At 43.8% G+C, this 12,496-nt stretch overlaps 1 protein-coding gene across 1 annotated transcript; it reads right to left on the bottom strand.

Moving 5' to 3' along the window:
* Positions 1 to 10,333: 10,333 nt before the first annotated feature.
* Positions 10,334 to 11,721, bottom strand: LOC110685114. Its single transcript, XM_021861575.1, has 4 exons — positions 11,614 to 11,721; positions 11,476 to 11,562; positions 10,693 to 11,370; positions 10,334 to 10,651 (listed from the first exon to the last, which is right to left on the bottom strand). Exons 1-4 carry the CDS (start codon positions 11,719 to 11,721, stop codon positions 10,334 to 10,336), a joined length of 1,191 nt encoding a protein of 396 aa, XP_021717267.1.
* Positions 11,722 to 12,496: the final 775 nt, after the last annotated feature.

The following is a 12,496-nucleotide window of genomic DNA, read 5'->3' as shown; positions in this document are numbered from 1 at the left end:
ATGTCTAAGTCGGCCTTAACGTCGACTTACCTAGACAGTTTCCGCAACACTTCAATGAAGTATTCGGAGACAAACCGTGAGAGTAAGTCACGCGGCATGTCCGCACGTACTGGCCCTCAGATTATCCAGCCGGCTCCGAATGTGCCCCAACAGCCATACATGCCGTATGGATCACCACATATGCAGCCGGCCCTCTTTGGGAGTCCGGCGGCACAGCAGGTCCAGCCTATGGACTGGCAGCTCCGGCTGCTAAACCTTGGGGAACAGCCGGGCGTTCTCCAGGGAGATAACCGAGGCGGCTTAGCCGACCAAGGTTAAGAACGTGTTGGTTTGTACCAATGGCAGTACCACCAACCCGGAAGACTACCTAATGGCTTACACCAACCTCATGTACTTGTAGGGGTTAGAAGACGCCGCCTGGTGCCGATGCTTCCCGGCCACATTGAAGGGCATAGCCCAACGATGGTTTGGCAATCTGCCGGCCGGGTGCATCAACAACTTTTTAACACGCTTGCATACCTGTTTGCGTCCAACTTCTCCATGAACATCCCTGCCAAAAAGACAAGTCTCGACTTAGGGGCTATTCAGCAGGGAGACAAGGAGGGACTACGGTCCTATGTCAGGCAGTTCAATCTGATCAGAATTCAGATTCAGGGGTTGTCTGATGAATTTGCCTATACTACTTCTTCAAGGGTCTGAAGGACGGGTCGACCTTTAAGTTCGACCTGGTCCGCAAGAGGGTTGCTACCCTCCAAGAGGGATTGATGGAAGCCGAAGCCTACATACAGGCGACGGAGCTTTGCGCCATCAAGCACTCATTGGAACCTAAAAGGTCTGACAGGAAAGAGAGCAGGTCTACTTAGCCGACCAAAAAAGAAGAGAGTAAGAAAAGAAAAGAATTCTGGGCGGCAGACCGTTCTGGTCAACCGTCCCAGAAGAAAAAGAGAGAGTTGAAGTCGTACGTTCCCAAGTACGAGTTCAACATGGACTGCTCCTCCATCCTCATGGAGATCAAAGATCGGTTGACCCTTGAAAAACTGGCAGCAATGAAGAGTCCCATCAACAGCAGGGACAAGAGCAAGTATTGTCAGTTCCATGAGGATGTCGGCCATGACACCAATGGCTGTTATAGCCTCAGGCGGCTATTGGACCGTCTGGCTGATGAGGGGGCTTTAAAGTCCTATATGGTGAAGTCCAAGGGTAACCCCAAAATAAACAATGGACAACCGTCCAAGAAGCCGGCTATGAGCTCTGACACTGATGAAGAGCACATCTTTACCATAGCAGGCGGCTTCGCGGGAGGGGGTCCTACCATCCGGGGTACCAAGGACAACATCCGAAAGCTGGTCAACTCAGTGGATGAGGGCCAGGCGTCGAAAGACACCTTCCCTGAGGTCCTCATCTCTGAGAAGGATCGGGGCAAGGTCAGGCGGCCTCATGATGACCCAATTGTCATCGAGTGTAAGGTTGCCAACCAACGGGTGGGCCGGATCCTCATCGATACCGGGAGCTCGTCTGACCTTATCAGCTACCAGTGCTTGGCAAAGCTCAAGTACAGGCCTAGCAGCATGCACAAGGCTTCTCACCCTCTATTTGGCTTTGGGGGAGGAGTAGTGCATCCGGTGGGGAGGATTGACCTACCCATCCGGCTAGGATAGAAGAGGGAAGGATGCCACATGGTCGTCAAGTTCTTGGTGGTCGAGGAATTGACCGCCGACAATTTGATTCTGGGTCGTCCAACCCTCAACGAGTCCAAGGAAGTCATCATCCCATCCCTCATGCTGATCAAATTTGAGAGGGATGACGGGTCAGTAGGTTCCCTGTTCGAGGATCAGAAGACGGCTAGGGAGTGTTATCTCTTAGACGTCAAGCCTACTGTGGCTGCAGCCGTCCTAGGCGAGGAACCCATCGACCTTGATGACTTCAAGGAAGCCGCGCAAGCTCCCAAAGTAGCCGGCAAAAAGAGAAAGGCGGACCACCTAGTGGCCGTAAAAAAAGAGAAGCATTGGGAATCACTGATCGGGGAATGATCAGAGGATCTCCGTCCCCAGCAGGCTGGTGAAAATATTGATACTGTTCTAGATGACAGCCGTCCGGAACGAACCGTAAAAGTGGGGACGACGGTTGCTTTTGCAAAGTTGGGTGCAGATTTGCACCAACTATTGAAGGAATTCAAAGACATTTTTTCCTTTGAAGTGGAAGAGATGTCTGGCGTCAACCCGGATCTTGCTGTCCACAAACTTGTTGTGGATCCAAAAAAGAAGCCGGTGTTCTCCTTGTCAGCCTCCCCCAAGGCTTTGACGTCAGCCTTGAGTTTGTTGACTTGGAATTCAAAGTCGGCTGCCTTTTTGTTGGCTGTATCAGCAGCAGCCGTGAGCTCCTTGATCAGCTCCTCCTGTTTCATCTCCCAGCTTTTAGTTTGGATTTCAAGCATAAGGGAGTTATATTGCGAAACATCTATTAGTTTGCCTGCCCGTCTCTAGCATCCTTTACCTCCTCTTGCTTTTTTCGCAAGGGACCTTCATGCCTTCTATTCTAATCATTGTCGGCAATGACAGCCGGAAAAGGGTTAGGTCATTCCAATAATGTACAACCGGCAAAAATATGAAAATATGTTGTATAGATCAGCCGGTGGAAAACCAGATTGGCTCTCAACACCCCAACCGGCGAAATTACCTCGGCAAGAAGGGCAGTAAGGCGGTCAAGGTTGACTTGGTGCACAGCCGACACCTCCTCCTTCTCGGACCGGGTTAGGGTTCGCAGCATTCTCTTGGCGTAACTCTGGAGATCCGACCAACAAGAAGAGGCATCTACATCATGAGATTTATTGGTTAAATACTGAGCATATGCAGCGCCTATATTCTGCCGGCTGCCTGAAGAATCCCCTGACTGGGTAGCTTGGGACTTGACTCGAATAGGCCCAAGCGGCCAGGGGGATCAAAGGTGAGAGCGTACCTTGATTTTCAGGTTGAGGGGTAACACCACCCCTAGCCGCATTGGAACCGGATGCTACAGCAAGCACACGGCTTGAGGGAACCTCAGGCTCCCCAGTTCTGGCCTCAACCGACCTTGAGCTCAAGCCTAGATCTCGTAGACTTTTACCTGTTGAAGTAGGCCTCTCAGGAGCCAGTGGTCTTCCGGCAGAGGCAGGGGCAGGGGCAGCCAGGACCCTCTACCTTTGTGAAGAAGGTTGGTAGGGCTCCTCTCCCGGCCTCTTCAGCATCTGCCTTAGAGAACGAGGAACGTTCTTGCTCCCCGTCTGCAAAACAAAACAAAGCAGCCGGTTAGCATCAAAATGGGCTACAAATCATACAGACGGTAAAAATCAACCGGTGCTTACCTCATCGTCTTTGGCCGCCAGTTGGGCCTTCTTTTTCTCAAGTAGTTCCTTTCTGGTCTCAGCGGCTGACCTAGCCGGAGTCTTCTCTAGAGGAACCATTTCAAGACCTTTCTCTGCAAAGAAGAAAATTAAAAATTAGAAAATCATCCAAGCATGATACAGGCGGCATGAGATGTCGGTTAGCAATCAACGTACATTTGCTGCAAAAAGTACTAAGACCGCACGCGGAAAGGAACGCCTCGTCTTTAAACCAATTCAAATGAGGGACCTAAAATTTAGGGACAGTGACTTGTGTCCCATCATCCAGAGGCAGGGCGGTCTTCTTAAAAAGACCCGGCTCCATTATTTGATCCTAGGCCCTCTCCGGTATTTTGGGGAGGGCACACTTCTTTCCCAGGAAAGCCGGGTGTTTGTTGTAGCAACGCAGCCGGTGGTTCTATTGCGGAGAAGGGGAAGAGACCATGTAAAACTTTCTCTTCCAGCTGCTCCACTTAGACGGCTTCTCTAGCGTCATCATATACTCCGGATGCGTGGTCAATGTGACCACGCATTCCAGCCGCCTGGGGCACAGCTGAGATAGTGCATATGTGCAAACGCCTCCTAGCTAGGCGTTATGTCCTGCATTTTGCAGGCGGCAATAAACCCAAGAATGTTCACCCAAGAGTTGGGTGTGAGCTGCCAGACGCCAAGGTCGTAACCCCTCATAGCAGCCGAAGTAATCATCGGCGTGATCTAAGTCGTCATCCCAGACGACGGCTGCCTCCACAGGTGGCACTACGATCTCCCATCCGGCCCCTACCGGGTGCTTTTCCAAAAATGTCGAGAGGGTGGCGTTTAAAGTAACAACGTCCCGAGCGCTCATGTGCGCCTTCGTTGGATTATTTATTGAAGGCAAATTATATGCCTCCTCGTTCTCTTGAGGGGCATCAGGCTCCATCGTTGACTTAATGGAATTGGATTGTTGGACGGTCTCATCACCGTCTAAGCTCCCGAATTCCTCAAGAATCTCATGTCCGGGCGTGCTAGGTACGCCTGGTTGGTCATAAGGAGCATCATTAACCGGAGCTTCGACTGAATCACCTGACTGGTACTCGGGGTCTACAACCGTCCACCTAGTCCAAGCCACTATGCCCTGCACATGAACAGAGACGGTCAGATTCGCAGAAGAGTAAGGGTGGTCCAAACACCCCCAAACGGTATGCCTAGTCCTAGATTCAGCCGTGTCTGGTGACCAGTTGACAACTGCCCTAGGCCGTGCCGTGTGTGTGTTGGGTGAGTCCATTATTCTCTAACAGCCTATACAACCGGGAAAAACTCAAAAAAGTTGCAAGGGGCAGAGACGGTACCTTAAAGTTGTGAAAAAACTTGGAAGACGGTTGACTCCTTTAAGCTAGCAGACAGAACTCTGAATTGTTGCTTGAAGATACCCTAGACGGTGCCCGGATGTACCCCTTTGAAGAGCAACTGAAATTTGTAGAAGATCCAACCGTTTTTCCAAAATGTGGCTTGAAGATACCACAGACAGTAGAGACCGACTGTGGGTGTTTTGAAAGCTAAAGAAAATAAACGGATGGTCAAGCGTTTTTGAAGAAAATTGCTTGAAGATACCCTAGACGGTAAAAGACCGGCTGTGGGTCTATTGAAAGCAAGAAGAGAAAATTGACTAAAAGTCAGGCGATACCTGAGAGAATTGAGCATGAGCACTCAGACGGTGACCGGATGAGTGTGAAAGAAAGGAAATGGTTGAATGCAAAGGCACCCGGTATTAGAGCTTTTTCTCTCAAGAAGTTTGTGAAAATTTGCAAAGTGTTGCAAATGAGGGTGGGGGTTCCTATTTATAGAAAGAGGCAGAAAGTGAACCGTCACCTCCCCCTCAATCTCAAATTCGAAATTCGAATTCAAAAAAAAAATAAATAAAAAAAAAATGGAGGGAAGGAGGCGAATCGTCACCTTCCCAGAGTGTGACACCTGTCATAGGTGCCACGTGGCAAGCCACGTCACACCTGTGATGGGAAAATATTGGGGATAAAATTACCCTATGCCACGTTGCCCAATGGCATGCTGACACGTGTCAGCCTAGAGAGGCCCAATGGGATCCAATCGGATGCTGACACGTGGCACTGTAACCCTAATAGGAGAATTGATCCTCTTCTACTATAAATGGAGGAAAATCCTCATTTATTACTCATTCATAAATACAAACACAAAAACTGAGCAATATTAATTGCAGAATTCTCTCTGAATCAGAGAGAAAATCCATTTACTTTCCGCACATTTATACATCCGGAGGCGGAACTCCACCCAACCGGAGTTTCGTGGTTTTGCAGGTACAGACGGTTGGCGCGCATTCTCTGAATTGTAACTCTCCCGAGGGACTTCAAAAACCCCGAAACACAAGTCGTATCATGATAGGTGTTGGTTGGAATTTGTTAGATGGATTGATGTTGGTGAATGATTTGTGATGTATGAATTATTATGATGAATTGGTGATTGGAATTAATTATGTTGGCATGTTAATTATTAACCACACTTTTATTATTGGCATGATAGAGGGCATGTTTAATTAAACTAAATGTTTAATTTGGTTTGGAATATAATAAGGGATTTTATTATGGTTCATATAATTTTTATTGATGCTTTAAGCATGGGAATTGAGCTATTTAAGTGTCTTAGTACACAGGAATAAATTATATTGTGGTGCGTATGTGCACTTAAGGTGTTTCTAACACCGAGGGATAGGATTTGCGGCGCATTATGCGTTTAAGGTGTCTTTGACACCGAGGTAGAATAAAAAGGGTTCAACAATTAAATTTATGTGGTCACTAATTATTCAAGAACTAAATTGGTATATTCGATTGATTAAATATTATGACTGATTGTGTTATGGTTTGAGAGTCATTACCAAGTATAATAATATGTAAAAAACGTAAAGTGAAAGAGATTACACACCAAAACTCTTGGAACGTATATACCTTGAGTATGAATATATGGGGGGAGTTATGCGACTTTATATTTGACCATAACTTCTACTGGGAGTACAGACGTTGTATTTTCCTTCATTTATTTTATGCGCAGGACGTCCAGTCACTTCATGTGACATTTGCCTACCCGGTTAGCTCCCGGTGTAGTTTACCTCAATTTATTTGGGGCAGGGATTTGGTGGGAAACCCGTTCGATGCGTAACCAAATTTAAATAAGCAATTCATTTATTTGTTGGTTGGTCGTTTGGTATGTTGTATGCCTGTAAGCAGGTGCAACAAGGTAAGTTGTGTGTTGATAGGATGAAAGCATGTTAGTGTGTTTTTATTACGCTTATGTACTCAGTATTGCTGATTGTGTATTGTATGTTTGTTTGGCCTTGTCTTTACCTTGGCCCTACGACGACCCATTTCTAATGGCGAGTAGTGGGGACAAGTAGAGAGAAGCTTTTCAGGTGATGAAGCATATTCATGATGGGCATGAGTGAAGAGCGAATCATGCTTAGTTTCCATAGGAATATGATGTGTTTTATTTGCTATGAACATTATTTATTTTATTATGCTCATGAGACTAACGTAAAGGTTTTTAGTATATTTTATTTTGGTTTGTAGGTTGACTTAGTTTGACTTTACTTTCGTTTGGTTTGACTTTTAAAGTTGACTTGTTTAAAATGGTTTTAAAGATAGGCTTCCGCTGTGTGAGTCTTTGATATTTGCCTTAGTTGTTTTCACGGGGACGGTAATGTCTTAGATTTTCCTATTTCGTATTTTAAAAGGGCAAAATTTGGTATTTTAAAAAAAGGGAATTTCTAGGGTGTTACACCGTAACTCAACTAACCTTAAATAACTCTGGGTACTTCTTTCTCATTTCATCCTCAGCTTCCCATGTCGTTTCCTCGGTTTCTTGATTCGATCACAAAACCTTTACAATCTTGACAGCTTTCTTGCGTGCACTACGTACTTTACTGTCAAGAATCTTTACAAGTCTTTCTTCATAGGTTAGGATTTGGTCTAGTTCTATGGTTTCAGGTTGTAGGACATGCGACTTGTCTGGGATGTATCTTCTTAACTGAGAAACGTGAAACACATTGTGTACCTTGATGAGGTCCATAGGCAATGCTAATCTATAAGCAACTTTACCTATTCCTTGCAAAATCTCATATGGTCTAACGTACTTTGGAATCAACTTTCCTTTCTTCCCAAATCGCATCACTCCTTTCATTGGTGAAACCTTAAGTAAAACCTTATCACCCACATGGAATTCCTCTTCTCTACACTTTAAATTTGCGTAACTCTTTTGTCTATCTTGAGTAGCTTGAACCTTAGCTTGGATTTCTCTCACTTGCTTCGTGGTTTCTTCTATCAACCGAGGACCTAGAATTATTGTCCCACTAATGTCACTCCAACATAGTGGACTTCTACACTTCCTTCCATACAAGGACTCAAATGGTGCCATGCCAATGCTTGCATGGTAACTATTGTTGTAAGAGAATTTTACCAAGTCCAAGCTATCTTCCCATCCACCTTGGTAATCTAACACACATGATCTTAACTTATCTTCCAAGGTTTGGATAGTTCTCTCAGATTGTCCATCCGTTGTAGGGTGAAATGTTGTACTCATCTTTAATGTCGTACCAATGTTCTCCTGAACACTTTTCCAGAATTTTGAAAGAAACCTGGAATCCCTATCAAAAACAATATCCTTAGGAACTCCATGTAGCCTCACAACATTTTTTATGTAAGCCTTTGCAAGTTGTTCCATTTTCCAAGTCTCCTTCATTGGTATAAACACTGCCAATTTGGTAAGTCTATCCACCACAACCCAGATGGTATCATTCCCATTCTTAGACTTAGGTAAGCTAGTGACAAAATCCATCCTGATGCAATCCCACTTCCAAGCCGGGATCTCGAGTGGTTGCACTGTTCCCTGTGGTCTCTTATGCTTTATCTTAACTTTCTGACAAGTTAGACACTTAGCTACAAACTCTGCCACTTCCTTCTTCATTTTAGGCCACAAATACACCTTTTTCAAATCCTTGTAAAGCTTATCTCCTCCTGGATGTATTGAATAGGGTGAATTGTGCCCTTCTTCCATCAACTTCTTCTTCAACTCCTCACACTTTTGTGGTACACACCACCTCCCCTTGAATCGAATACTCCAATCATCAAGGATTTTGAAATCAGTCGCCTTCCCTTGCTTGATCTTCTCCCTTATGTGATCTAATTTCAGATCCCCTACTTGGTTATCCTTAATCTCATCAAATATTGTTGGTTGGATATTCAAATTATTAAACATTCTTTCCAACGTTCCATGTGGTACTACCTCGAGGTTCAACTTACTCATTTCCTTACAAAGTTCGTCTACCACTACCAAAGCATTCACTCCATGATTTGCTTTACGACTCAAAGCATCTGCGACTACGTTCGCTTTTCCCTCGTGGTATTGGATATCTAGTCATAGTCATTGAATTCTAACCACCTCCGTCGTCTCATGTTCAATGTTGATTGCGTGAAAAGGTACTTCAAACTTTTATGGTCTGTGAATATCCTACATTTGACTCCATATAAATAATGTCTCCATATTTTCACCGCAAACACTATCGCTACAAGTTCTAGATCATGAGTAGGGTAGTTAACGTCGTGTTTCTTTAACTGTCTCGATGCATAAGCAATCACCTTCCCATGTTGCATCAAAACACATCCAAGTCCATTCTTAGATGCATCACTATACACATCAAAAGAACCACTCCCGTCAGGTAAAGTCAACACTGGTGCTGTTTTCAAACTCTTTTTCATGGTTTTAAACGCCTTTTCACACTTATCACTCCAAATGAACTTAGATTCCTTCTTCATCAACGAAGTCATAGGTCTAGCTATCTTCGAAAAGTCCTTCACAAACCGCCTATAATATCTAGCTAGGCCTAAGAAGCTTCGAATATCCGACACATTCTTTGGTGTAGGCCACCCCTTCACCACTTCAATCTTTGTAGGATCTACTTCCACTCATTCCTTAGATATAAAATGTCCAAAAAATTCTACCTTCTCCAACCAAAACTCACACTTTGAGAGTTTAGCATACAACTGGTTAGTCCTTAACGTAGCTAATACTGATCGCAAATGCTCTGCATGGTCCTCTTTATTCTTTGAATAAACCAAAATGTCATCAATAAACACTACCACAAATTGGTCCAGGAAAGGTTGAAACACTTTATTCATCAAGCCCATAAAAATTGCAGGTGCATTAGTCAAACCCAAAAGGCTTTACTGTAAACTCATAGTGTCTATATCTCGTCCTAAATGCCATTTTCGGAATGTCCTCTTACGCAATTCGTAGTTGATGATATCCAGACCTCAAATCAATCTTAGAAAACACTGTTGCACCTTTAAGCTGGTCAAACAAGTCATCTATCCTAGGTAAAGGGTATTTGTTCTTTATGGTTACCTTGTTCAACTCCCTGAAATCGATGCATGGCCTCATGCTACCATCTTTCTTTTTCACAAACAGTACAGGAGCTCCCCATGGTGATGCACTTGGTCTTATGTATCCCTTCTCCAACAAATCTTGTAATTGATTCTTTAATTCACTCATCTCAGCAAGTGCCATCATGTATGGTGCCTTAGAGATAGGTGTTGTTCCAGGTACTAAGTCTATGGTAAAGTCTATTGTTCTTTTTGGCAGCATACCCGGAATCTCTTCTGGAAACTCATATGAAAACTCCTTCACTACTTCAATATCCTCTAACTTAGATGGTTCCTCATACTCCAAGTTTCTCACACTACAGAAATAGATTGGGTTCCCTTTCTTCATATACTATGCCAACTTCATCATAGAAATGATCTTAGTATGCCTGGGTTTTCCATGCCTCCAATGGATTACAAGCTCTCCCTGAGCCGTTTTCAAGTGGATTTTCTGTGACTGACATCGTATTTCAGCATTATAGCGACATAACTAATCCATTCCCAGAATTATATCAAGGTCTCTTAGTTCAAATTCAATCGGGTTGGACATAATATCTTACCCTTTAATCTTTATAGGTACATCCCTATAAAACCTAGTACAGTGAACTACATCCCCAATTAAAAGTTCTAAAGGAATATCTATGTCATCTATAGTTTTCAGACAATGCGATAGTTTTCGAAGCATAGCTTTAGAAATGAAAGAATATATTGCACCAGAATCAAACAAAACTTTAACAGGAATTGAGTTTATAGAAAATGTACTAGTAATGACATCTCTCGCTGCATCAGCCTCACGCGACCCCATCACATTAAGCTTTCCTGGTGTTCCACCCTTGACTTGTGTGTTACCACCATTGGTATTCTTATTTCCATTCTGAAATTGCGCTCCCTTATTCACTTGATTCCCATTGTTACCTTGACCTCCTTTCTGCTGATTCCAGTTCTGTCCACTACCCTTATGCTGATTGTTTCCTTGACCCCTTTATTCTTATTAAAACACTCGTATGCCTTGTGTCCTTGCTTATTGCATAGGTTACAAATGACTAAGTTTCCATCACAGTCCTTCCCTGGGTGATTGTTGGAACATCTCTTATAGTAGTATATCCTTTGATTACGATCTCCAGGTTGGTTCCTATTTTCCCTAGGAAAATTGCGCCCACCTTGGTTGTTCCTATTGTTCTGGAAGTTATTACCTTGGTGGTGATTAAACTTTTTCTTCTTGAAGTTATTCTGGTTCCCAGATGGTCCAGAACTAGTCATAGTCTCTTTTCTTTTCTCCCCAGCATCCAACTTAGCCTTTTCAGCTTTTTCCTTCAACTCCAACGCATGTAAATGCGCTTTCCTACCATATAATTCATTCAAATTGTCAAACACTTGCCCTAACAATTTTCCTTGTAGAGAAAGAGGCAATCCACTTTCAAACCTTCTAGTTTTCTGCCTATCAGTAGCCACAGTATCTTCAGCAAACCTAGACAACTCAATAAACTTAGTGTAATACTCAGTCATCGACATACCTCCCATCTTAAGTTCTAGGAACTCATCAGCTTTCTGCTTTTCCAAGAACATTGGGTAGAACTTATCCCTCACTTGCTCCTTGAACACATTCCATCCAAAGTTAGATAATGCTCTCACAGTTTGTTCATTCTACTGCCACCACAAATCTACTTCACCCCTTAAGTAGTAAGCTGCACTACTCACTTTGAACTCATTAGGGCATGCTACTTCCACAAACAACTTGTCAAACTCTCTCAACCAGTTCTCAAGGATAGTTGGGTCAGATTCTCCCTAGTAGGTAGAAGGTTAGATTTGTGCTATCTTCTTAAACAACTCCCCAACAGGGTCAGGATTGTTATTGTTATTCCTTTCAGCTAATTGTTGAGCTAAAGCAGCTAGTTGCCTTACAACCTCATTCTGATCATTGTTATAGTTGTTTCTCCCTGCCATCCTAGTCCTCCTGAATAAAGAAATGACTACTACTAGGTTGGTCACAACTCTCTTGTAACTAGAAAACAACCATGCTACTTTAATCTAAGCATACAAGCAGTCATTTTGAGTTATAGTAAAAGCACCTACTCATTTCTCCTACGAATAATTCAACACATTGTATTGGTTGTCATGCAACCATTTCACTTAAGTAGCACACCACAAAAAATATGTTTGAGTCGTTTCCCTTGATACCATAGACAGAAAATAAAAGTAATAAATGACACTTGGCAGGCTTGTTTGAAGATGGAAATTGATTAGGAGATTTTTCCCAACCAATCATCATCTGACAACTGGACCATTCAGGCTTTGCCAAGTGTCCGCCACATGGGCCAATAGAAGCCTGCCACGTGTCAGGCGTTGATCTGTCCACCATGGACCAGTTGTGTCACGTCACGTGGCCTCTATATGCCAAACAGCAACCTAGCCCAATTTCCGAGGGAAGCCCAATCAGTCCTAGGTTATCTTAAACCTAGTATTTAGCACGTTTCCCAAGGTTATAAATACACTAATTAATCCTCATTAAAGGGGATTCAACAATGAATTACTCTCACCTAGAAAACCTAAACACACTGATCTTTCTCCCCTGGAGTAACCAGATCTCCCAACCTTTACTTTTTCCGCACTTATTACTCCTCAAACAAGTACGAACTTGACCGTCGGAGGCGGAACCCCCACCACCCATAGCCTCCATTGTTTTGCAGGTACAGGCACACGGATCTATTCCCGGAATTGT

This window comes from Chenopodium quinoa, unplaced genomic scaffold (assembly GCF_001683475.1).
Source record: "Chenopodium quinoa cultivar QQ74 unplaced genomic scaffold, ASM168347v1, whole genome shotgun sequence".
Classification (NCBI taxonomy): domain Eukaryota; kingdom Viridiplantae; phylum Streptophyta; class Magnoliopsida; order Caryophyllales; family Amaranthaceae; genus Chenopodium; species Chenopodium quinoa.
Note: the sequence above shows the minus strand (reverse complement) of the source record. Positions and strands in the feature narration are given on the sequence as shown.

What these genes read in the sequence shown, in the direction of transcription:
- LOC110685114 (XM_021861575.1), bottom strand. Translation starts at nt 11,721, where the DNA reads ATGGCAGGGAGAAACAACTATAACAATGATCAGAATGAGGTTGTAAGG. An exon ending in CATGCCCTAATGAGTTCAAA is followed by an intron (nt 11,371 to 11,475) that starts GTGAGTAGTGCA and finishes AATGTGTTCAAG; the next exon opens with GAGCAAGTGAGGGATAAGTT. An exon ending in TCAGCAGAAAGGAGGTCAAG is followed by an intron (nt 10,652 to 10,692) that starts GTAACAATGGGA and finishes GCGCAATTTCAG; the next exon opens with AATGGAAATAAGAATACCAA.